Raw genomic sequence first — 27070 nt, 5'->3', positions numbered from 1 at the left:
GTAGGGGTGTGGGGGTATGGGAAGAGACTGGACAAAAATCATACACCTATGGATGAGGACAGTGGTTGGGGAGGGATAAGGGCAGAGGGTGGGGTGGGAACTGGGTGGAGGAGAGCTATGGGGGGAAAAAAAGAGGAACAACTGTAATAATCTGAACAATAAAGACAATTAAAAAAAAACTGAGGCTTAAAAGCCTATATAATAAAAGGCTAATATGCAAATAAAAAAATTTACTATAGTTTTTATGGACTTTTTAAAGTAAGTGAAATTATATGCATTGGTTCAATCTGTCTTAATCTGGAAACCTCCATAAATATTTTTTGAAACTATCTCATGAGCATGTGATGAGCATATTTGGAGTGTATTCTCTATGGCCTAAATAAGATCCACTAGCTGTAACAGCCCGCAGTGGGGAGTAGGAGAGCTGAGGATGATGATTAGGACAGACTTCTGAATGAAGGCTGCACCACTGCTGCACAGATGGGTGGAGTGAATACCAATAGAGTGCAATTGTCTAGCCCTGCAACCCAGGGCAAGTGCATTCTAAATCCCCAATTCCTATACTGCAGAGCTGCATCTTCCAAAGTTTGTTCTTTGGAATTCTAGTCCAATGATGTGCTTTATGATAAAAAGGTCAAATTAGTTTGAGAAATGTGTATACTCTATCCCCTTCACCTTGGGAATTCCCAGATGTGTTATATATTAAAGTCTATGGAGAATCCTATCGTAGTCATGATTTACTTTGTTGCTCCCAGTTTTCTCCAATATTACTTTACCATGTAACTTTTTGCTTCCATAATAGCTAATATAACTAGTACTACAGAAAAGACTTTGGAAAATATTCCATAATATTAGCCCAGAATAATTTTAAAGAGGGTGTAACCAAATGACATGTCGGTTATGAAGCAAAAACAAAAAAGAAATCTCAATCAATGCCTCCTAGAAATTCCTCATGAACTTTCTGTGATAAACTGTCTAAAATAAACCTCTTGGCACATTAAATGAATTTTTCCTGCATCTGGGGTAGCTTAACTCTTGTGGACACCTTCCAAAAATGAGGAGATTTGGCTTAATTAATATCAAGCCATTTGTTATGGTCTAAATGTTTGTTACCCTAAAATTCATATGTTGACATCCTAATTCCCAAATTTATTTATGAGGATGGGGCCTTGGGAGGTGATTAGGCATGAAGGCAGAGCCCTCATGAAGGGGATTAGTGCTCTTATAAAAGAGGCTCCAAAGAGACCCTCACCCCTTCTACCATGTGAGGATACAGTGAGAACCTCACCAGACACCAGATCTTTCATCACCATGACTTTGGTGGATTTTCCAGCCATCAGAACTGAGAAATAAGTTTGTTTATAAGCCATCTAGTATATGGTATTTTGTTATCTAGCAGGCCAAACGGACTAAGACACCATCCTTTCTTATCAGAATAAGAACTTACCAGTTATTAAATAAAGCCATTGCCAGATCTTCACAATAGAATCATTTTTCCCCCTGCATTCAAGAAATGGTTATGTTTCTCTACCACTTGTGTAAAGGAAAAGAAACATCTAGCGTAGAATGTGTGCATACAGAGCATTTTGGGTTTCATCTTTTCTACTGACATTTTGTTCATGTTTACATGTGAAAAGAACAGGGCCTGCATACTTACTTTGTGAAGGAATGTAGTTCGCAGAGTTGTCTATCCCTCAATTGACAGGGGATTTGAATTTTGTCTTTTGTACCTAATGTGATTTTGTACAAACATTTACATAAAGAGAGAGTGTTCACCTATTTATTTTATTAGGGTAATATAATTTGTATAGACATCTGTCCATTATTGGACATTTGAGGGTTTTTTCCCCCCAGATATTCATTTTGTAAAAACTAATGTAAACTTTGCCATACACATTGTTTTGAGAAATTTCTTGGAATATCATTTGGAAATGAGATGAAAGACTGTAAGTTTTTCTGGTTCTAATATTTTATTGCCAAACTGTTAAACTTTTCAAGAAGTCAAAACATCACCTTTTCTGGGTTCCTCTGACCAGATCCAAACTTAAATTCCTGAAAACATAAACCTCATTAGCAAGGTTCATGATGGCTCCTCTATAAAACAGAATCCAGTAACAAGGAAGAAATTCTATTTTCTTGCAAGAGGCTATGTTTTGAAGGGAAAGATGAATATCTCAATTGTAGAAATAATAGGAATTATGGTCATAGAACTGGTGTTTCATCCCTAAATGTACCTTATTCCTAAGGTCTTTATGGTCTTCTCTAATTGATTTATGGAAACGTTTTTGTGCACCAGATTTTGAAAAAGAGTTCTTAAGCTCAAGCAGGTTAGCCTGAGTCTTGGCCCCTCCAACTTTAGGAATCCAACCCAGAAGAGATTTCGTTTCTTCATCATTTTCTGTGTTGAAGGTCAGCTGTTCTTCTGGCTTCCTTAAAAAACATCCTAGATCAAGAGCTTCTGAGTCTGGTTTATTTTGTACAGGACTAGGCGTACTAAGGTTAACAGGGTTTTGACACATAGCATGCTGGTCAAGTAAGGCAGATTTAAAATGTTCATATTGAATGTATTGCTTGGGGTGGTAGTGAGGTACAGGTTGGGGTTTTAATGGCAGCTGTCTCCAGTACAAATCTTCTGTCTTTTTAGTATCTGTAATTTTTGGAAATGGTTGTATGTCATAACCGTTAGTCATATCTTTCGTTGGGTAACCAGGTGGACATGTAAAGGTAGATAACAAACGTTGTTCTTCCTTAATCTTGTCTTCAATTTCCTGGTGTTTATGGATCATACCTGCTAGTGTGTTATCACGAAGTGCCATCAATTCTGAAGAACTGGGTATGAAGGTATGAAAATTACACAAAACTCTAGGGGTACAATCGGGACAGGGAGGTGGTCTTTGCTGGACAATAGCCTCCAGAGGACGTTGGTTCTGAATCAGTCGAGCTATTCGTCCATCCAAGGGTCTGGGGGGTTTAAGGACAGGATGGAATTTTTCTGACTGTAGTGGTGGGATAAAAAGGAGAAAAGTGATGAATTAATAAACCTGGCATTGTAAAGGATATTGCCATAAATGGCCAGTCAAAAATCATACCCATTTTCACTGCCTGAGTAAACACAGATGGGTGAAAGAGTACACATTTGACTGTTTTTTATATTTAAAGATACTGAAATTTGGGTCTTAATAAACATTTTCCTCTACTAGTTTTTATTAATATGGAAAGGGTGTATTTGTACTTGGCTATACAGAAATTCCTCTATGTAGGAACGCTTTGCTTTCAAACTTTCAAAGATGTAAAATAATCGTTGGAACAAAACTGCCCATCACCAACAGTTGATGTTAAAAGTTATGGGCAGTTATTTAAATCCCTGTTATTAGCCTTCTTTATTAGGCCAAGGGCAAGGGTGCTTAAACCTTGGTTCATTGAAAATCAGCTTTGGAGCTGGAAGAAAACGAGATTCCTAAACTTGATCCTCTGAGATTGTGATTCAGGAATCTGCTTTTTCAACTAACATCTCAGTGATGCTGAGGCTAGTGATGTGCTATGTTGCAGAAACACTGGTCTGAGAGGAATTTGTCATAACTGTCCCTGTTTTTTGAGATGTTTTATAAATATTGTGAACTCAGTCATGTCTGTAACTGCAAAAGTAGTGAGTGTATTGAAAAGCTGATTAATAGGTATATGTCTTTGGGGGGCAGGAGGAAGGAGGGGAGGAGTAGGAGGGGCATGAGGGAACTTTCTGAGATGATGGTAATTTTCAATATATTGCTAGAGGTTTGGGTTATAGAGGTGTATGCATTTGTCAAAACCCATTGAGTACACTTAAGATTTGTGCATATCATTGAATGTACATTTTACCTTAAAAGAAAAAACTGCAAACAAATTGAACTGTGGTTAATGATATACATACTGAATGTTTAGAGGTAAAGTATGCTACTGTCTTCAATTTACTCTGAAGTGCATGAAAATAACAAGGATGGGTGGAGGGATGGGAATATGGATTATGTGATAAGTATAGTAAAATGCTCATGGTAGAATCGAGGAGATGGGCATATGCATATTAACTGTAAAACTGTTTAAACTGTTCTGTGTGTTTGAACATTTTTATATATTGAAGAAAAAAACTAAAAAAGAATGGATACATGATGATAATGGAATAGAGACAGCAGAGATAAAATGAGAATGGTGAGATAGTAAAAGTAGTTTGGACTTAGGAAAAAAAAATGAACTGAGGAACATACTTTTGGAACCTTCTCTGTTCATAGTTGGAAGAATTTCCATACTACTTGTAAAAAATCTGTTACAACCTTTAATCAGGTTTGAGTAGATGCTATGAAAAAAAAAAACAAGAAAAAAACCCCCTCAAAACCCTAGCTCTTGCCCAGCCTGTGGACTGAAGGGTCCCGGGTTTGATTCCTGGTCAGGGGCACATCATGCCCGGTTGTGAGCTCAATCCCCAGTAGGGGGTGTGCAGGAGGCAGCCGATCAATGATTATCTCTCATCATTATATATATTTTTTTATGCAAAAAATATTTACATTATATTTTTATCTCCTTTCCTTTCTGAAATCAGTAAAAAAATATTAAAAAAATAAAAAGTTTAGGGTGTATCATATCCTACTCTGACAGCATCCTTTTATGAAGAAGCAGTTTTTAATACCGTTATTTTATTCTACTACAGCAAAATATTTCATACACATATTACCACTAACCCATGCCTTCCTAGAGTCGTTATTTATGTTTTAGTTAGAAACAGCAAGATTCACTGAAACTTCCAACTATTTTAGGCATTTTTATCTTGCTATTAATAAAAATGTAGGTGTTGTTTTACTTGTACAATAATTGTGCACATAATATTCTTGACAGACATCCTTTGTACAACTGTGCATATATTTCTAAATAAAAATGATAAAACTGCTTCCTCAGGGTAAACTCTGTGGAAGTCTGGACAGCTGCTGAACACACCTAACAAAAGTAGATGTATCATCTTCTTAAAAATTTTTATTTTATTTTTTTTACATGCTTTTATTGATTTCAGAGAGGAAGGGAAAGGGAGAGAGAGAGATAGAAACATCAATGATGATGAGAGAGAATCATTGATCGGCTGCCTCCTGCACACCCCTACTGGGGACCCTTCAGTCTGCAGGCCGATGCTCTATCCACTGAGCCAAATCAGCTAGGGTTATATGTCATCTTTTATAGACTTAGAGAATGCTAGTTTAAAGTGAAAAATGAAGAAAATTAAAAACCCTTCAGTGAATGACACAGCACAGTCTATGGAACTACTCTGGTGTTAATGATTTTATATCACTTTGGAAAATATTGAAGCTAGTATAAAAAATGGTGTACAGTTCAGTCTAAAAGAGTTCATATTGAAATAGCTTATAGTTGTCTTTTATGTGTTTTCCCACAGTTTACCTCTTTGAAAATATTAATTTTGTTTTAAAAACTTTGTATTTTTAGAAGATAAAATTTAGGCCCCAAATAAAACAATAAATGAATACTATTAGGTCACTATATTTTATTTACATAATCATAAAGGGCTTGATCATTTCTTTCAGGTCACTTCACATAATTAAGAAATCTCTGATATTTACAGAGAATGTACTGGCTTTTGATTGTAATTCAGCCAACACTCAATCATTGTGGATATCAGAAAGAAGCCTTTATCTCTTCAAAAGCAGTGATAATGTACAAGATATACAAATATGCAAAGATTCACAGAATTTAAGAATCTCATTAAATTACTAGGTAAGCATTTGTAAAACAATGCCATTATAAATTTTAGCAATAGTAACAGTATACAATGTTTTTTTTAGAAAACAACCAGTTCTGTGAAGAAAAAAAGAAACCTACCTTGTTCTTCCAGAGTGGAGAAAGGTATTCAAGACAGTTTAGATCAATTCAGAATTAACTTCTAAAATGAGTTAAAATGTCCGTTTTCTAGTTTACTCACCAATATTCAAAAAGCAAATAAGAAGTGGGCAAAGCAAGAAAGAGTCCAACATGTGGATACTTTCCCCCCAAATAACTGAGAGTTGACTGCAATTACTTACAGGTTGTGGGTCAAATCCTATCTGTCCAGTTAACTCTGCTATCGCCTTTTCATGGTAATCATCCAGTTCAAGGGGGTTCATGGGCCCCACACCTTAATAGAAACATCATGTTTTATTATTTTGTTAAATGAAAAATGGCATGTAAGTGACCTTTTAGAGAAAAACTCACCCATCCCCCTTTGTAATATAATTAGAACAACAAAATGAAAACCAACTTTACCTCATGGTTACCTGCTAAGAGAAACTTACCACCCACCTGAATTTCTATTGGTACTTTAGGTTAAGAAACAGGGGGAAATATTAGATGAAAGCTTATAGCAGCATTTGTCAATGATCTAATTATGTTCTTTTTACTTGTATTAAAGTGAACTCATACCTGTGAAATCATGAGCGTATGAACTGATCCAGTGGGACCGCTCAATATTTCTTTGTATGTTGGCTTCTTTTTGAGAGTTAACAGGATCCCATGAATTTAAAGAAGTGTTAGGAGCGAACGTTTTAGGAGGCTTGGGGTAGAATACTGGCTTGTTTTTCTCAACACATTTAGGAAACTAGAATATGAACATAAAAGATTATTACAATTGATGTCATCTAGTAGAGTAAGAGCTGATTCACTATCTCAATAAACAGTGGCTATTGTTTTTATTTTTAAAATATATTTTTATTGATTTCAGAGAGGAAGGGAGAGGGGGAGAGAGAAAGAAACATCAATAATGAGAGAGAATCATCTATCGGCTGCCTCCAGCACGCCCCCTATTGGGGATTGAGCCCATTCCCTGGGCATGTGCACTTGACTGGAATTGAACCTGGGACCCTTCAGTCCTCAGGCTGGTGCTCTATCCACTGAGCAAAACCGGCTAGGGCTAATTTCTTTTTGATTCTACACAAATACAATGGTTTCTACAGTAAATTGTAAATCTTGCTTAAAATCTCTCATTTACTCTATGCATATTTAGAGTTACTTAATATAGTTTAAATCATAAGAATAGAGTTGAGGGACACACAGTAAGTGAAATATAGTTCTCTTCCACCTTCTTTCAGGAGGAACCTTATTTTGCTAATTGTGGAATTGCTACAGAACTGCCCAAACTATCTGAAATCAGCTAAGAAAACGACAACAAAAAATGTGAATCCTGGTCAAACTCTCAAACTTTTCACCCAGATAGAATATAAAAGTAATCAATCTTTTGGACTCTGAGAAACATATAGAGTAAAGACATTTTTTACTTTGTTTCAAACACACATTAAAAATACTTACGTCATAATACACATCCTGACCTGGCCAAGTCAAGGCTTTCTTCTTTGAATCCATGGGAATATCAAGCAGTTCATGTCTGTAAGGATTACCTGGAATTTTCAGGGCAAGCACTGTTATCCTGAATATATAAGAACAATCTTCTAATTCATGGGATTTATGGATGCAGTAAATAGAAACAAGACAATATGAGGTAGAGAGAATGCAGGTGCACATTTTAGCTATATAGTACAGCTTGCTTTGACTTCTTGACCTCCTCCCGCCCTTAATACACAGCGTATGGGCTACAAGGACTGAGAATGAGTCTCTAACCATAGTGCTCCCAGTGGTAGGAGGGGGAATCGTACTTTACCTTTCTTTGTCAATGAAAGGAATTTTTAGGTAAATTATAAATCTTCCTGGATCCTCTTTCTAGTTTAGCAAATATAATTCTAAACTACCTGTTTTGGTTTTTCCCTGCCTAAATATCAAGAAATGTAGTACTTGATTACCAAAAAGGTATTGAAAGAGAACATCTTAAACAATACGGCTTCCTAGGTATTGGTGGTACAGTGTTCCCCCTTATCCGCAGGGGATATTTGAGGCTGAGGATAGTACTGAACTCTCTCTATACTCTGTTTTTTCAGGCTGATAATGCAGATGCCTCTAAGTGACTAATGAATGGGTAACACCATACAGCATGGACACGCAGGACAAAGGGATGATTTATGTCAGGGTGGCACAGAGTGGGACATTGGGAGAGTTCATCACCCTACTTAATGGCATGCAGTTTCAAACTTATAAACTGTTTATTTTTGGAATTTTCCATTTAATATTTTCAGACCATGGTTGACAGTAGGTAACTGAGTAACAAAAATAGTGACTGCTAACACTTGCCTCTATTACCTATGAAGTAGGTACTAATATTCCTGTTTTATAGATTGAGAAGTGGAGGCACAGAAGTGAGGAAACTTTCCCATGGTCTATGGTGAGTCAGTGGCATAGCCAGAATTCAACCCCTGCAGTCTGACTCCATAGTCCGTGCTGTGTCTTTCGCCATAGGTTTCTTCTCTGTTTTGAGTTGTCTAGTGTGGGATAGACTTGAAGACTAGTGTATGGGTTTAGCATCCTCTATAATAAAACTAATCTGGGAAGACCCCAATGTTTGCATCTGTGATAAAATGCTCCCAGGTGTTAAAACAAGTGTCCTCAAACTACGGCCTGCGGGCCACATGCAAATACAAAGATTGTATTTGTTCCCATTTTTGTTTTTTTACTTCAAAATAAGGTATGTGCAGTGTGCATAGGAATTTGTTCATAGTTTTTTTTTAAACTATAGTAGGGCCCTCCAGTGGTCTGAGGGACAGTGAACTGGCCCCTTGTTTAAAAAGTTTGAGGACCCCTGTGTTAAAAGGAACTGAACAAACTGCTCCCATCACTTTCTGAGTCCTATTTCAATGAGGGTCTTTCACTTTCATCGTGGCTGCTACATCCATAATGCTCTGAACCCACCACTGTTCCTTGTGCTGATGACCTGAAGATGGAATTTTAAAAAGCTAAACCATAGGAGAGAGCAAAAAGGAAATAAAAACAAAATATAAGTAGAATAAGAACAACCAATTCTACAATGTTTCTGATTCTGCCATGGGAGGTTCTGTATAAAGAAGAAAAGATAAGGGCATCTGCAGAGATTCTGATTTAATTGTTCTGTGGCGAGGCCCCAGCTGATTCTAAAGTGCAGTTACAGTTGAGAAAAACTTTCTGATGGTCATACTTTTGTGACTTGAATCCTTTGCCCTTCTTTCTTTAATTTTATTATTGAATAAACTCCAAATATAAGAAAAATTAATAGTATTCTGATTTTAAATTACATTTTACCTTTTGTCTTCAAAATCAGTGTATCATAAGGCTTTGTTGGCACAGTTGGAGGAAATGGCTGTTGGCCTCGGGCGTTAATGCCAGTGTAGCGATCCTTAGGTGATGTAAAAGTTGGGAACATGGCACCGCGACAGATGTGTGTGTGGTAGGGATGTTCAACTGGATACGGGGAGCAGATTTCACTGAGATTTAGTTGAGCAAACAAAACAAAACAGAATAGAAGTGCAGTTTTAAAAAACGAATCACTAAATATTTATTGGAACCTTCTTTATGGCAGGTACTGTACGATCCCAAGACTGCAGGTTTAATCCCGAGTCAGGGCACATACGAGAATCAACCAGTGGTTGCATAAATAGGTGGAACAATGAACCGATGTTTCTCTCTCTCTCTCCTTCCCTCAAGTCAGTCAGTCAATCAGTCAACCAATAAATAAAGTATTTTTGTAAGACAAAAAATCTGGACTCCAGGCAAAAGTCATTTATGAGGCCAGTCAGCTCTTTTTTTGTTTGTAAAGGAATTAGGTTTTCTTGCCCTTGTCACAAACTCTCTCACCTGAACATATTTTTGAATTGGGCATAGCATTATTTTATTTCTGATCATTAAAAACTTTTCCAGTTTACTTACTTTGCTTAAAAAGTGCCACATCAGGACACAAGGTTGCCAACTCTAATGATATGAGAAGAGAATCAGGGCATTCCTAAATTCCAAATGACTGACATTCCTGAGTCATGACAATTAGTGTAGGAACTGCTCTTTTAATGAAGCAATACTGACTATTTCATTTTATATACCACACATTTGTTATAAATATTTCCAGTGTCCAATTCAGTGGATTCCATAGTAAACCATTCCCCTTAATTTCCTCTTTAAAATCTACTTGAAAATAAGCATTTATAGTTTGAGCAAACTGTGTGAATAAAGTATGAATGAACACATCTGTACTCATGGAGAGTGTCCAATCTACTTGAATCAGGAAAGGATGGTGTTTACTGTGGTCTAGTACAAAGCCCATGTTCTGGCTGGCTGGTGTAGCATAGTGGTCGTGCATCGACCTATGAACCAGGAGGTCATTGTTCGATTCCTGGTCAGGATATGTGCCTAGGTTGTGGGCTCGATCCCCAGTGTGAGGCTTGCAGAAGGCAGTTGATTGACGATTTTCTCTCTCATCATTGGCCTGTCTGTCTGTCTGTCTATCTATCTACCTATCTATCTATCCATCTATCTCTCCCTCTCTGAAATCAATACAAATTTATTTTTAAAAAAGTAGAGATTACTCATTACTTTAGAAAGTAAGTTTTAAGGGCCAAGAACATGTTAAATTACAACAAAAGAACTACATGAATTCCATAAACCATTTCTGGGGAGTGGTCTCCTTGATAGGAAGTAAATTTGCAAAATGTGTGTGTAGTTCTCAGAATCTTCTGGTTTTGTCTGTGGCCAGGATTTTGGCTTCATGAAGAAGGGGTAAAAGGTGGGAGTTAGGAAGGCAGGGCAGAAATTTTTTCCCCTTTAGATTCTAGAGATGTGTATTTCCTAGCAAATAGTATTAAGTTATATCTAGGAATGATTCAGGAAGATGTTATTTATTCTAAGACCTGAAAACTATGGACTCTGTGTGCTATGAGTCTATGTATGTTATGAGATTTCATTCAATATACTGCAAAGGTTATATTTGTTTGTTAAAAAACATATTGCAAAATTATACCTTCCACTAAATTTTCAGGTTTTATCCTACTCAGGTTTTGAATACAACAGTATTAAATGACTAGAATGTATTTTATTCCTTAAAGGAATATATTATGCAGAAAATATTATGTTCCTGGTTATATTAAATGATTTATAAAGATTACTTTCATTTTGTGTCTTGAGTCCCTAAATAGAGAAGAAATAAAGGAATTTAGTTTGTATACATCGTTCAGTTAGAGGCATGGACTGTCTGAGCAAGATTTACCAAGATGTCTAACAAGATGATAACAGCTCTTTCCTGGGGATGTTTAGGACCATGTCAAAGCAAGAGACTTTGGAATTTATTAGGCTACAAGCAGACAGGTGATCGGAGAAAAAGGACCCAACAAAAAGGGCTTTACTTTTCAAATTTCTATTAAGAGAATTTGGAAAGTCCAAAACAAAGGTCTTCACATAGTTGTGTTTTTTAAAACCCCAAAACAACTAAGATTTAAAAATGTTTTTGCCTTTTTTGTTGTTGTTGTTAATCTTCACCCAAGGATATTTTTCCATTGATTTTTAGAGAGTGGAAGGGAGAGGGAGAGACAGAGAGAAACATCGATATGAGAGAGAGAGACATTGGTTGCCTCCTGCATGCACCTCACCAGGTCTGGGAAACCTGCAACCAAGGTATGTGCTCTTGATTAGAATTGAACCTGGGACCCTTTAGTCCATGGGCTGATGCTGTATCCACTGCACTAAACTGGCTAGGGATAAAATTTAATAGCCTTTTGAGCAGATCTTACCCTGTAACACAATTTTAAAATGTCACCTTATTATTTTCAGTTAAGACTGACAGGGACTTTAGTAGCATAAAGCACACCTAGTGTTTAGATCCTGTTTTCTAATACCATTCTCCCATAGAAGGAACTGGCTCCTTGGAGCAATGGCTGACTCTAGGACTGGGGCAGGAAATCTATGAGTGTGTAGCGTCTTCTACTGCCAGAAAGTAAGGAACCGTGCAAAGGAAAATAAAACCCTCACAACAGTAAGTGATATAGTACTAAACAAAAAAACAAACAAACAAACATGTCAGAAGGACACCACACGGATGGGTATGTGGATACAGGAGCCAACTGAGAGCTCCCAGTGGTCAACCTGAGTAACAGAACAAGTAAGGTAGTACACAGTTACTACTAAAGTACCAAAGTACAACATAAGTATCCTTGAGTCCATATTGATATAAGCAGATCATAAATAAATAAATGGGGTAGAACAATGCCAGTAAGTTATGTAAGTACGTTTTCCTCAAGGAGGGGGAGCATAATTCTAGATCTCTAAGCGCAGGCTGTCTAGAATGACTTTCTTCTAAAGAGTATAGTATGGAAAGGGGAGAAAACAAGAGTAACTGACAGTGGGGAAACCTGGTAAACATTACCTCAGCTAGGTAATCAAGGTCAACATCAACAGTGGTAAGTTATGTTGATAGCATGTACTCTTTTAAATAATTAAAAAAAATTTCCAACAGTGCCAGTCAATGAAAGAAAAATACCACATGATCTCAGTCATTTATGGATAATTAAGACCGTTATAAACTGATGAACAAATATAGATACAGAGGCATAGCAGCATTGAACATGACGGAGTCCATTCATTGTCTTCACTAGCTGAGTTTAGACAGAGACCCCCAAAAGCTAGTAACCTTTGAAGTCCTAGCAAAGGTCAGAACTGTGCACCACCCAGTTAATCTAGGAACCACCCAGTTAATTTAGGTAATAATAGTTGAAGCATCCCCACCTTATTTCCCTTAATTCCTTAGATACTTATGTAGATTCTTGTTGATTACTGTTAATCAGATACTCTTCCTAGTCTTGGAAGTGATCTATTGATGAGCTAATCAGATACTTTGTCTATTCCTAGAAATTGTCTGCTAATCTGTGTGTCATTGAAACCTCCTTACCCTAAGGGCTACTCCAGATCAATAAAAGATTGGAGCAGCCTGAGCATCAGTGGAAGTCCTTCGGAACTTGCCCATCTGGTCCCCCAATATTGCAAAATTATCTCTTGTCATTTTTCTCTCATTTGTTGTGCGGCTCCTCTTTCAGATCCCGAACCCTACTCCACGCAGAACATGGAGGGAGTGTTACTAGACAGAACAGACTGTCAAATTACAGCAGGAAGGCCGGGGAGGTTTGGAGGGGGGCGGTAAGAGATCAACCGAAGGATTTGTATGCATGCATATAAGCATAACCAATGGACACAAGACACTGGGGGGTAGGGGAGGCCAGGGGATGGTCAAGGGAAAAAAAAAAGGAGACATATGTAATGCTCTTTGTAATACTTTAAGCAATAAAACAAAATTTAAAAAAATTTCAAATAGCATGTACTCTTGATAGGACGTGATAAAAATGGCACTTTACCTCTTCCATCCCCAGACACATTAGCTGAGTCCAATCATGAGAAAAACACCAGACAAATCCCAACTTGGGGACATTCTGCAAAGCATGTGACCTGTAATCCTCAAAAGTGTGTAGACCATAAAAAAAAAGGAAACTGTGAAATGGTCACAGCCAAAAGGAACCTAAGGAACTAAGGAGACTACCAAATTCTTGGATGGGATCCTGGAACACAAAACGGACCTTAGGGGAAAAACTGAGGAAATCTGAGTAAAGTATGGACTTTATATTTGGCTCATTCATTGAGACACATGTACCAGACTATGTAAGATGCTAATAACAGGAGAAACTGGGTGTGAGGTATATAGGAACTCTACTGTTTCCCAATAATTTTGTAAATATAAAACTATACTAAAAAAGTTTGTTTAAAAAAAAGACTAGCAGGGCATATAATTGGGGGAAATCAATGATACTCTAACTTTGGACCTGTGTCAGCCTCTCCCACATTCATGAAAAGTCTCATGTGTCCCCACCCTGAGACCTTTGAATCGCCAATACATTTTTTCCTTGATTAGAACAGAGAAGGCCCTGGCTGGGTATCTCAAATGGTTAGAGCATCATCCCAATATGCCAGGGTTGCGGGTTTGATCCCTGGGCAGGGCAGATACAAGAAGCAACCAATGAGTACATAAATAGGTGGAACAAGAAATCAGTGTTTCTCTAGAATCAGTACATTAAAAAAACAAAAGAACAGGGAAGGGAAATACAAGTGTATACTTACCCTACTGCTGAATTAGGTGGTTTGGGCAACCTAGAATAAAAACAGGAAACGAGTCCTAATTTATATTAAGGACTTTTTAAAGCTTACATTTCTATTAGAAACTTGCTTAAGAATAAAGAAGTACCCAATTTTCCAGCTATAGTGTCTATTATATAATATTGACTTTATAACATCCTGATTGACTTTCTGGAACAATGAATAGCTGACCAGGGACAGATGATGTCATCCTATCTCAGTTGTCCATTGATCATTTTCTTACCATTCTGATTACTCCGATTTCAGTCCTACTAAACGCCCGCTGTGCATTTCTTATTTGCAGTGCAGGTAGGATTGCTACTTGTAGTGATAACCGAGCTCTTGTTCTTATTGACCTTCACCCTCATAGTCAAGCGGTAGCAAGTGCTCTGAAGCAGCCTGCCAGCGTGCATGTGGTACAATTACACGACCTAAAGCGACCTGAGTACTGAGTGTGCTTTGTCCTTTGGCCCAGGATTGCTGATCTCTCCATTGACAGAGAGGCTAGAACAACACTGAACAAGGTACTGAAGGTACGCCTTTTCTGAATCAGTTCATCTGAAGTTTGTGTATTTACTAAATATGCTGAGCCCTGCGTGCCAAGAAGTCCTACTGCAGCCCAGGAACAAAGTCCACACGAGGCAAAGATTGTCATCCACTTTTATTGGGTTCTAACGATTAGTTTCTAACTATACAAATATTTCTAAATATTTCAGGTGTGAAAAATGAACTGAATGTTAATCAGTTGATAGTAAAGATCAGTAAAATTGAGTATACTCTTAATTTTTTATGTTTTTCTATTTAGGAAATGGTATATTAGCCATATAATTTTATTAGCCTATATTATAAATACATGATTCATATGAGCTATAACATGTTTATGCCCTTCTTTATTTGGACTCTAAGTTTGTGGGTTTGGAACTTAAAAAAAAACATACATGTCTTGTCTTTCGGTTATATTTCTGGTTGAATTGGGGAACAGGGGGCAATGAATATAACAATCGAAGGGATCTAGAGTTAGTAGATTGGCTATTATTTGTGAAACATTGTCAGCATCTAAAAATTTTCTCATGTGACACATTTAGTGATGACATTGACAAATGTGTGCCTAAAATTGATTTGATTCAAAATGGAAATTTTTTTTTAAAGAAAAAGGAAAGCTTCTAAAGACAATCCTCAAAGTTTGAAAATAAAGTGAATGAGCCCTAGCTGGTTTGGCTCAGTGGATAGAACATCAGCCTGGGGACTGAAGGGTCCGGGTTCGATTTCAGTCAAGGGCACATGCCCAGGTTGCAGGCTTGATCCCTAGTAGGGGGCATGCAGGAGGCAGCCAATCAATGATTCTCTCTCATCATTGATGTTTCTCTCCTTCTCCCTTCCTCTCTGAAATCAATAGAAATACATTAAAAAAAGAAAGAAAATAAAATGAATGAAAAGAAAATATGCTCAGAGACACCAATTCCTTGACCTGAACCAGTCATACTCTTACCTACTTTTCAAAGTTAACCTCAAAGGGATAAACAGGGCCTACTAACCACAAATATCATGTCTTTTTGGCTCCCTCTTGTGGCTAAACTCTATATTAACTTATTACTCAGAAATAAATTCCTAATTTGTTAAAGGCAAAGAAGGGATATTTTCAGTTACTTCAATATTGTCAGTGTTTTATTTTTATCTGAAAATTAAAAAGTATGATTTTGTATTGTATACCACCAACTATTTCAAAGAGTAAAAAATAATTACCATGTATTCCTTATCCAAAAGAGACTTAGGGAATAGTCTTTTTTTAAAAAAAATATATTTTATTGATTTTTTTACAGAGAGAAAGGGAGAGAGATAGAGAGTTAGAAACATCAACGAGAGAGAAACATCAATCAGCTGCCTCCTCTACAACCCCCACTGGGGATGTGATCACAGCCAAGGTACATGCCCTTGACCAGAATCGAACCTGGGACCCTTCAGTCCGCAGGCTGATGCTCTATCCACTGAGCCAAACCAGTTAGGGGAGGAATAGTCTTTTTAAGAGTTATTTGTAGGTTATAATAATGAATGTCTCATAAAATTCCAATTAAAATTTTTGTTGAAGGCACTTAGCATTTTCTGTGAACCTTTAAAGAAATGTGAATATTAGATTGAGTAACTAGGTCAAAAGCAGGGAAATGGGCCAAAGTGGCCTATTTAAATCCCTTCGAACATTATAATCTAATTTATATTTCCTACTTTTTCCTCACTTGTTTAAATATTAGAATCAGTGAGTTTAGGATTATTTGTTTTATTTTTGTCATTTATTTGGTCTTGGTTTCTATTATTAATGATCTCTATAAAAAAAGGAACACTCGTATTTTCTAAAAGTTCCCATTTTGGTTTTTTTAAAAAACATTTCTAATATAACTAATTTTCACTTAAAAAATGTTATTTGGCCTTGCTGGTGTGGCTCAGTGGTTGAGTGATGACCTATGAACCATGAGGTCAGGGTTTGATTCTCTGTCAGGGCACATGACCCAGTAGCAGGCTCCATCCCCAGCAGGGGGTGTGCAAGAGACAGCTGATCATTGGTCCTCTCTCATCATTGATGTTTCTATTTCTTCCTCCCTCTCCCTTCATCTATGAATTCAGTACAAATATAAAAAATGTTATTTGATCTCACATAAGAAAAAGAAAGCCCAAACTTACAAAGAATCATTTCCATAGATGTCACTTTTTTTGTTCTGTGTCAAATAATAGAACTGTTCAATAGGAAGCCTTCTGAAAAGAAAGAAAAAATTAAATTGAACACTTTTTCAAATTAACACAGTGTAACAGTGAGACAGGAAAAGGCAAATAGCAAATAGACTAATACAACCATGTGTATGGGAAATTCAGTATATGAAAAGGTGGCATTTTATTATTTTATTTTTTAATCTTCACCTGAGGACATGCTTAGAGAGAGAGAGAACATTGATGTGAGAAACATTGATCGGTTGCCTCCCATATACACTCCAAGTGGGGACTGAACCCACCCACAGCCCAGGTATGTGCCCTGATCAGGAATCGAACCAGCAACCTTTTGGTACACAGGCAGATGCTCAACCAACTGAGCAACTCAGGGTGGGCAAAATGGAGGCATTTTATATCAGTGGAGGAGGATTTACTTTCAATATACAATGCAGGAAAAATTCAATAGCTATTTGGAAAAAAATAGATTTATATTTCATACTACTCACAAAGATAGTTTCAGATGGATTAAAAATCTAAAAAACTAGGAACTACATAAAATTATTAAAATAAAATATATAAGAATGCATTTTTTTCTTGGTGATAGGAAAAACATTTTAAATAATATTTTTATTTTAAAAGTCAAAAACCAAAAGTAAATACAATAACATCAAATGAAAAACTTGAGGTTAGAACAGCATAAAAAGTTCAAATAAAACAGATTGGAGCCCTGGCTGGTGTGCCCTGAGAGGTCACCAGTTCAATTCCCTGTCAGGGCACATGCCTGGGTTGCAGGCTCCATCCCTGGTAGGGGGCATGCAGGAGGCAGCTGAGCAATGTTTCTCTCTTTTTCCCTCTTCCTTCCTCTCTCTCTAAAAATCAATAAAAACATTTAAAATACAAAACAAAACATAGATTGGAAGAAATACTTGCAATAAAGATATGTAAAGGATTAATATCCAGAACATAAAGCACTAATAAAATCTATAGCTAAAAGACAAACTATAAAAATGGAGGAAAAATAAGAACAGAAAAGGAAATGTAATGGCTATACCTAAGAAAAAATTTCTCAACCTAGAGGAATGCATTCTGATAACCAAGATACTATTTAGATGGGCAAAAATTATATAGTTTGATATTATAATACAGCTGGGCAAGAGTGTGGAGTAATGGATACTTTTAGCTACTACCAAGAGATTATAAAGCACTTGGGCTCTATCTACTAAAATTAAAAATATTTACATATTGTGACCCAAAACTTCCATTTCAAATTTTCCCTAGAGAAACGTTTCTGTACAAACATATTCATTACTTATAGTTAATGCAAAAAAAGATATTACGAGAATGGCTAAGTAATCTATGATGTATCCATGTTGTGGAACACTGAGAAATTAAAAAGAATGAGATTGATCTGTATTTATAATCTCTAGATTATATAGAGATAAAAAGAACTAACTTGCCTAATACTATATATCAAATGTATCCACATCCTATATAATAAAAGGGTAATATGCAAATTGACCCTAACAGCAGAATGACTGGGAATGACTGGTCACTATGACACACACTGACTACCAGGGGGCAGATGCTCAATGCAGGAGCTGCCCCTAGTGGTCAGTGCGCTCCCACAGGGGAGCTCTGCTCAGCCACAAGCCAGGCTGATGGCTGCCAGTACAGCGGTCATGGTGGGAGCCTCTCTTGCCTCCTCAGCAGCGCTAAGGATATCCAACTGCAGCTTAGGCCTGCTCCCCGCTGGCAAGTGGACATCCCCCAAGGGCTCCCGGGCTGCCAGAGGGATGTCTGACTGGGGAGCGGGCCTAAGCCAGCAGGTGGTCATCCCTCGAGGGGTCTCAAACTGTGAGAGGGCACACACAGGGCTGAGGGACCACCCCGAGTGCACAAATTTTTGTGCACTGGGCCTCTAGTATTAAATAATACCATATATTTTCAATGGGTGCCCATATAATTCTGTAAACTAAAGGTGTGAAAGGAGATACAGGGTAGTGGTGACTGCAATTCTCTCCAGGAAAGAGACTAGGATTGGTGGGGTGGGCCTTTTAGATTTTTAAAAAAGATTTTTTTTTTTCCAGAGCAGTTTTAGGTTCACAGCAGAGTTGAGAGGACGTTTTTAGAGCAGGCATCCTGTCTTTGGGGAAACTACTTATTGGTAATTGGTTCAGAGCACGTGCCACACTCTTTGGGACAACACTCAGCCATAACTGAATAGTATTTCACACTACTCAAAAAGATAACTTCTGATGGTTAAAAATCGAAGGAATTGAGAGAAATACATACAAATATTAAAATAAAATAGACAAGAATGTATTTTTTTTCTTGGAGGTAGGAAAAACATTTTAGAAACGATTTTTCTTTTAAAAGCCGAAAACATCTATTAGTTGTCTCCCACATGTACCCTGACTGGGGATCAAACCCACAACCTGGGCCTGTGCCCTGAGCAGGAATTGAACCCGTGACCCTTCAGTGTATGGGAGGAAGCGCCAACCTAGCCACACCTGCCAGAGAGGCAAGGGTTGAATTTAAAAGGTGCAATGGTCTTACCAGATTTGCAGAATGGTAGAATAGCCTATTGAAGATTCGGTTATGGCTGAGTGTTGTCCTGGAGTGTGGCATATGCACTGAACTACTGACCAATAGTTTCCCCCAACGACAATGCCTGGCCTAAAAAGCACAGGGTGTAAGTGGGAGACTGCCTCTGACTGTTTTCTTCCTGTTACACTTGAGAACTAACTTTTACTTCCTGCACGCCCCTGGGGCTATGCTGGTCTAGAGGTCGAGAGAGCAGTGCTTCCATCAAGAGAACAGAACGGTCCCGTTGAACTGGAAGTTGAAGGGATGATGAGGTAATTGGGGGTCCTTTTGACTCTGGAGAAAACAGGCAAAAAAGGACTGTACCAAGTAGGCTGGGATGATTGATCCTTAACATCAAGGACAAGAGGACTGCTGCTAAACAATGCATGGGGGAACGGAGTATTTCTGGAACCTAAATGAGCTTTTGACACCTCCTAGCATTGCTTCCAGTGGCATAGAATTAATAGAATACTGTAGCAGCCTCACAATAAGAGCTTAGATCTCTCAAGAACAGAATTCCCATCAGGTAATGAACTACCAGCTCCTGTACTGGCTGAGGTCAAGGGAACTTAGAATGGGTAGTGGAGGAAGGAAATTATAACATAAGAGCCTCATGCCAGCTGTAGAAATAAGGTCTAGTCACATCCCGTATTTTCTTCCTTGTTGTGTCCTATATACTTTTATGCATTAACTAATTTTTACTTTTTCCTTATTATTTCATATAGGGTGTGCTAGTGATAGGTTTATTAAGTGCAGACATGTGGACTATCCTGACAAGATTATGACCGAACTAGACAGGAGTGAACGTACACAGAGATCCTAGACTTGGAGCTGGATGCAGGAACTGATGAGACGCTGGGTCTTCCCTTTTGAGGAGGTGAGCACATTTTCATTTGTCTGCTTTTTACTGCTTTACTTAGGCTTTGAAACGGTCATTGGCTGCCACATGTTCCTGTTGTTACTGTTTCTCTCTCTAGCTTTGACTTGTCTTTCCTAATTTCTTTTAACTGCTTTAGAACAACAAGCTAGTTAGCTAGACTAGTAAACTAGGTAACCAAGATTGCTAGAGAAAGCAGGAGTAGGTAAGCTGAGTGTGAAAGTTTGATGGATTTTATTTTTAATAAATTTCATAATTTTTAGCAAATAATTCATGTGACATTATATTTACTGCTCAGATTGATCTTTGCTTTCTCTTCAGTTTTAACCAGTTTTACATAAAGTTACTGAGTGACTTTAAGATTTATAAATTATTAGATATTTTAATAACTGAAAACAATGCCCAATAGATTCTAATAACTACAGATTCATGAACAAATTAGAAATCAAAAGTTCCAAAAATTCAAGGACATCTGTACACATTAGGCCAGCTATTTGCTCAAGCAAAAACATTTTTAATTAAATCTCTCAGGATATTCCCATTTAGTTTTAGATAAAATGAGATTAGCAAGGGAATTAAATTAATAATCAAAATTTCTGATAATAACACTTGAACATCTCTAAGGACAGCTGACATCCATAAACACAGATTTTTTTTTTTTTTACTGACTTCACAATTAGATATTATATAATTAGTTTTTCCATCTGTGTCTTCTTATAAATAGTCAAAGAAATAAGTTTGGGGGCAGATTTAAATTAGAAAGGACTCACAATAGAAATAAAAATGAAAAATAAATACCCCTGTGTGAAAGGCAGATTACTTACCTTGGCCAGGTATCTCCACCATATCCATAGTGCTGATGTCCCTTGCCCATGGCATGGAGGGGGTCACATTTTGGCCTGTGTTCCTCAGGGAGTGAAATGGGTACCATCCCACCATATTCCTTGTCAGCACCCCATGGAAGCCTGCATTGTTGGAGCGACTCCTTCAATTCCTGATACCTGTGAAAAAAGAGAGACTTTTAAAATAGCTTCAGTATGGAATACTATGGTCTGAATATTTGTGTCCCCCCAAATTTTTATGTTGAAATCCTAACGCCCACTGTGATGATATTAAGGAGGTGGGGCCTTTAGGAGGTGGCTAGGTCATGAAGGTGAAGCTCTCATGAATGGGACTAACACTCTTACAGGAGACCCAGAGAGCTTGCTAGCTTTGCCACCAGGTGAAGATACAGCAAGAAGGTGCCAGCGATGAACCGGGAGAAGGCTCTCACCAGAACAGGAGCCTGCCGGTGCCACGACCCTAGACTTCCAGCCTCCAGAACTGTGAGAAATACGTTTGCTGTTTACGAGTTACCCAGCTACCTGGTCTGTGCTAGTTGGTTAGAGCTGCCCAAACGGCTAAGACAAACAACTAAAATTCCTACAGCTTCAAAACTATTTTTACATTATATTTTCAGATTACAGAATTCTCAGTGCTGGGTAGATGATGATAGAGACTGGTTATTTAGGCATCATTGGACTGCTGAGGGAAGGAGGTTAAATTCCTGAGGGCTTATAGATTATCTGTAGTTTTTTTTTTTTTCCAATAATAGTTTTAGTATGTATGCTTACATCTTTTAAAAGTTTTTATTGAGCCCTGATCGGTTTGGCTCAGTGGATGGAGCGTCGGCCTGCGGACTCGAGGGTCCCAGGTTTGATTCCGGTCAAGGGCATGTGCCTTCGTTGCGGGTACATGCCCAGTGGGGAGTGTGCAGGAGGCAGCTGATTGATGTTTCTCTCTCATTGATGTTTCTGGCTCTCTCCCTCTCCCTTTCTCTCTGTAAAAGAATCAATAAAATATATTTTAAAAAAAAGTTTTTATTGAGCTATAACTCACATGCCATATAACTCATCCATTTAAAGTGTACAATTGTTTTTAGTATACTCACAAATATGTCACTTTCCAGAATTTTGAACATTACATTCCAATCTTGGGAGGCTTAAGTTAGCCAGCAGTGATTATTGGAAGGCATGATTAAAGGAAAGCTCAGAACAAAGATACTTTAATTTTTAGTTGGCAGAGTGCTAATAGTCAAAAAAATACTTAGTAATCAAAAAGCAATGGAATGAATCCAGAAACAAAATGGGAACGTATATTGAAATCTGAAGCAACTGTCAAGGCACTTCCTTAATTAATATGTTTGTCTCCCTAATGAACAAGACAACTTGCTAGAGCAAGCATGTCAGACTTGCGGCCCATGGGCCACATGTGGTCCACAATGAATACTTTTACGGCCCAGCCAACATAGGGGTATGTAAGAAACGCTTTAATAAAAATTTCATAACTTAATTTTTACAATATCCTGTTATACATAATTATTTATAACGAACTACAACGTTTGTTAATGACTGATTACAATAATCCTGTTGCATTCATTTCCCTTACGTGCCATACATGCAGGCACACTATTTCTCTCCACTAATACCAGCAGTGAATATTTTAGCAGTCGGTTGCCACGTCATTAGTCTTGTACTGATTTGTTTGGTGTGCGCAACAGGAAATGTTTCGCTTTCGGAGAACAAGAAAAATAGGTTTATTTGCGTTACACTTATTAATTTGCGCAGTTATTCAGTGGCTGGAAAATTAATGTTCAAGAAAAAATGTTAATTTTTATTAAAATGTTCAATTATTTTATGTTAACGATTACTCATTTATTTCAGCTTTTTGTATTCAGTATGTCTCTATCGAAATAAACGTATGTTTCTATGAAAATTGAAGCTTTTGTGTTTTTGCGGCACACATAAACTTAAACCTTGTTTATTTGGCCCGTGTTAGCCTTTGAGTTTGACATGCTTGTGCTAGAGATCAGAAGATGTCAACCGAATGGAAAAAGGATATAGACATCTGTGATTCTTAATAGCTGTACCTGTCCTTCTTAAATTTTCAATGGAAGAAATACAAAAGAACACCATCAATTTATTAATATTTTAAAAAGCATCAACTGAGTATATACACAGGTTGAGGCAAAAGCAAACCAGCTTCTTCTTGTATTATTATTATTTATTGTAGTATTTTCCATACAAATAACTATAAGCCTACTTTTGCCCTACCCTGTATTAATGACTACTGTAATTGCTTCAACATTTACCAGTGAAGAACGTAACTGAAGAATAAAGATTAAGTTGCCCTAAGACAATGGGTGAGCCAGAACCATAATCCTGATTGTCTTACTGTTTTCAGGCTTTCCATTAGCCCAATGGTTCTCAAATTAAGCTGGGAAACTCTTACAATGCAGATTCCCTAGACCCACCTCAAACTTACTGAGCTAGAACATCTACAGAGTGCGCCCAGGAATCTGCATTTTTAGAAAGCTTCTCAGGTGATTTTGATGTACCCTGTCTGTATACCATTGGGTAACAATGGTGCTAGACTGCGTTACCTATTCTGGAAAGAAAAAAAAAAAGTAGGCTGATGTGAGGAAATAATTTTGCACTGCTGTTAAAATTACCGAGTTCAAAATACATTATGATATTAAAAAAAAGTCATCCCCTTAAGCACATCCATGTTTAGAAAATTAAGCTGCTGAGAGCTAACATATGCTAGGACTCATGTTCATCCTTACCATTATGAAGGGTAATTTCTAGAAGCTAGGAGCTTTTCGTTTTGTTTTGCTTTTGAATTTGAGTTGGGAGTTATTGTCCCTTAACCTGGTCTGAAAAAGTAAGCCTCAGCATTGATAGAACAGAGGTACCCATCAGTGTTCTCTTGATGACACTTTCCAGAGCAGTTCCAAATGACAACCTGGAGAGAAAAGCCAACTTCTCATTCTGTAAGCTGCCCGGCTAATTCTTGAGAGGGAGTTAACAGGAGGGGTTCTGAGAATATATGATCATCCTGACTTTCCCACTTAGGGACCATGAAAGGAAAGAAGTCCATGGAGTGAAAGAGAAAGCAAGTTTTAGTAATCAGAAGCCAGGAACATGTTTATACCTAGGACATGTGTTTACTTTATAGTCAGTTAACAAAAAGCAATTACTTTCTTAAAGATGCTTCTCTTACATATCATGCCAGTTACAGGGTTTTGGAGCCAATTATAAATCATCCATCAGATCATTTAGCTAGAAGGGATCAAAATTTCAGTGAAAAGCCTTAGAGTACTTTTGAGGGGATAAAGATCAATCAGATGGCAGACCTAAATTCCTACTCAGAAACCTTTTGGCCAAGTATAAAACCTCACAATGCTGCTTTTAAGCCAACTGCTCATCCCCAGATCACACATGATCTGCTAATGGTTCTCCCTGACTCAGGGGAAGCCCTGCCTAATCGGATGGCCCTTGGAGCTGAGAGGAATTTTGGGCTGACAACCGCTTTTTGGAATCAGGTTAATAGTAGAAAAGACGGTACAGCAAGGACTAACTCAGTAGACGTGAGCTGAGCCCTCTCTCCACAAATATGATAATATTCCTTTTCATTTAGTGAAAATAGTTTACAAAAAACACATTGAATATGATTTTTAAATTTAAAAAAATGGAGAGAACACATGTTGAGATGTTAATGGTGGTCATTTCTAGATAAAGAACAGAGGTATTCTGTACAAAGGAAGTACTAATTTTTCTTTCTGTCAAACAATGGGAAATTTGTTTTCTTTATGGATTTCCATGGTTTCTAAAGTATTCATAAGGAAGGTGTTAGTTTTATAATTAGGAAAAAAGCCTTCTTTTTGCTTTTCATATAAAGAGCATGTTTACAGACCGGAACAGATCTATGCAAGATCAAGATGGTGAAAGCTGAGATGAAAGAAGAAAAAAGAGTCAAGTCTGTTAAGAGCCAGTGTTTAGTCTGACAAAGAGAACTCTTTGAGGGCCAAAAGAATCTTCGCATTCTTGAAGGGCTGCTATCATGGAGATGACTGATTTTTCTTATTTTGCATGGCTTCAGAGGGAAGAACCAGGATCAGCAGGTGGAAATTAAGAGGGGGAATTTTCTCAGTAGGAAGAAAATTATCTAATAATCAGAAACATTCCAAATGGACTTCCTGTGAGGTAGTGATGTTCCAGACTTGCTGTCTGATTTCTTAATGAAATAATTCTTAAATGAAGAGGTCTTAAAGAAATAATTCTAAATGAAATGAAATTAAAAAATAAAAACAAACAAAACAAAGAAACAAAACAACCACATGGGCTAGTTTTTCACCCATCCAAGTGTGAAATTCCCCCACCCACTCAAAATGATTCAAGTAAATACAATGCAGAAAAGCTGGCACTAAGACCTTGGAGAATTTGTTTTACCTATTACTTCATACATAACATGGGAATAGTAATATTACTATCTTTTAGGGTTGTGAGGATTAAAAGAATCCTATATAATAAAAGCATAATATGCTCAGTGTCTGGTTGACCGGTCGGCCATTCAAGTGTAATATGCTAATGATATGTTAAGACCACTCAACCTCTCGCTATGATGTGCACTGACCACCAGGGGGCAGATGCTTCGACTGGTAGGTTAGCTTGCTACTGGGGTTTGGCCTATAGGGACTGAGTGAGAGATGGGCCGGACACGCCCTAGAGCCCTCCCACTGTCTCTCCCTTGTCCCAATTGTGCACTGGTGGGGTCCCTTGACCTGGCCTGCGCCCTCTCACAATCCGGGATCCCCTTGGGGGATGTCAGAGAGCTGGTTTCGGCCCAATCCTGCAGGCCAGGCAAGGGACCCCAGTGGTACATGAATGTGTGCACTGGGCCTCTAATTATTACATAAAAAGCACTTGGTAGAGTACCCACACATAGTAATGACTCATTATACAGTAAATGCAATTTTAATCATAATCTGCAGTTATTGTGTTACAGGAAATTTGGTAAAGCAAAAATTTAGGTGCAACTATGAACAAGATCCTGGGAGTATTTTTAACCCACTGTGTTATAGAATAAAATTGCTTGAAACAGATTAATTTTCAAATGAAGGAACCAATCATCCTAGAGTTTTATAATGCAATGGGTGAATTTGATGTCTACCTTTTAAAAATACACACCCACTTACTTTTTATCAAGTTCCGACCAGATGTGAGCACTTTCAAGTTTAGGTAATTGTCATGTTACGCTTTCCCAATCGTGTGATAAACAGAAGAGCCCATAACCGTAAGTGTTTTTTTCTCTTACATATACAAACATATTAAAACCCGTTTAAACTGTTCTGCTTTCTCTAGTTTTTGTTGTACCTGTCCTCTGAGGCAGTTGGGCGAGGAGTTGCTTGCAGCGGAGTGTGCACCTCGTTGGAGTAAAAGGTGTCTGACAGGAGGTCAGCTCCTTCGCGCTCCCGGCAGCAGCAGGGCCGGTGGTGGATCACCTCCATGCTTCCTGGCTAAAAAGGCACAATCTGCAAAAGAGGAGGAGGGCACACTCGACTTGGCAGCGGGGACTTGGTCGCTGTCACAGGGACCCGCCTCAGGGCAGGCAGGAAACAGGCTTTGCTATAGTGTCCACCCAACGCGGCAGGGGCCAGGGGCTTCCTTCCTCCCGACAGCCCCTCCCTGGACCCTGCGGTGGCACATCAGTCATTACTATGGGGATGAATTTCAATGGAAACAGATCCGCAAAGGGGAAGATGTTCCCGAGTAGTGTGAACCCCTGTCGGTCCGTCCTACAAGGGCTCCACTTCGCGGACACGGGCTGACATTCAGTTCTGGCCTCACATTCAGCCGTAAACGTTCAGGAAAACTTAGCTGATCAACGCGCCCCCCATGGCCCCCGCAATGGAGCAGGGAGACTCATGATTCAGCAGGTCAACAGCGGTGCTTCCGAAGACTTCGGGTGTCCTGAGCGAGGACCCCAAAGGGTGAGAGCCCCACCCCGCCCTCGGGCTTGGAGGGGGACCCCCAGGAGCGCCCAGGCCGCGCCCCCGGCCACCAGCGC

The 27070-nt window shown here is 38.2% G+C and overlaps 1 protein-coding gene across 1 annotated transcript; it reads right to left on the bottom strand.

Moving 5' to 3' along the window:
* Window positions 1-1951: 1951 nt before the first annotated feature.
* LOC102751788 (chromosome unknown open reading frame, human C7orf31) lies at window positions 1952-26979 on the bottom strand. Its single transcript, XM_006778994.2, has 9 exons — window positions 26377-26979; window positions 21007-21183; window positions 16696-16767; window positions 14008-14037; window positions 9166-9347; window positions 7312-7400; window positions 6430-6604; window positions 6054-6145; window positions 1952-2996 (listed from the first exon to the last, which is right to left on the bottom strand). The coding sequence occupies exons 1-9, from the start codon at window positions 26508-26510 to the stop codon at window positions 2175-2177; spliced, it is 1773 nt and encodes a 590-aa protein (XP_006779057.1). The 5' UTR covers window positions 26511-26979; the 3' UTR covers window positions 1952-2174.
* Between the last annotated feature and the right edge of the window lie 91 nt (window positions 26980-27070).

The sequence above is a fragment of the Myotis davidii genome, unplaced genomic scaffold, assembly GCF_000327345.1.
Source record: "Myotis davidii unplaced genomic scaffold, ASM32734v1 scaffold168, whole genome shotgun sequence".
NCBI lineage: Eukaryota > Metazoa > Chordata > Mammalia > Chiroptera > Vespertilionidae > Myotis > Myotis davidii.
Note: the sequence above shows the minus strand (reverse complement) of the source record. Positions and strands in the feature narration are given on the sequence as shown.

Bases quoted from the DNA above. Each gene is read 5' to 3' on its own strand.
- LOC102751788 (XM_006778994.2), bottom strand. From the start codon at position 26,510: ATGGAGGTGATCCACCACCGGCCCTGCTGCTGCCGGGAGCGCGAAGGA. The intron at 6,605-7,311 runs GTAAGTATTTTT...TTCATATTCTAG, and splicing joins GTCAGGATGTGTATTATGAC to TTTCCTAAATGTGTTGAGAA. The intron at 6,146-6,429 runs GTATGAGTTCAC...GTTTCTATTAAG, and splicing joins ATACGCTCATGATTTCACAG to GTGTGGGGCCCATGAACCCC.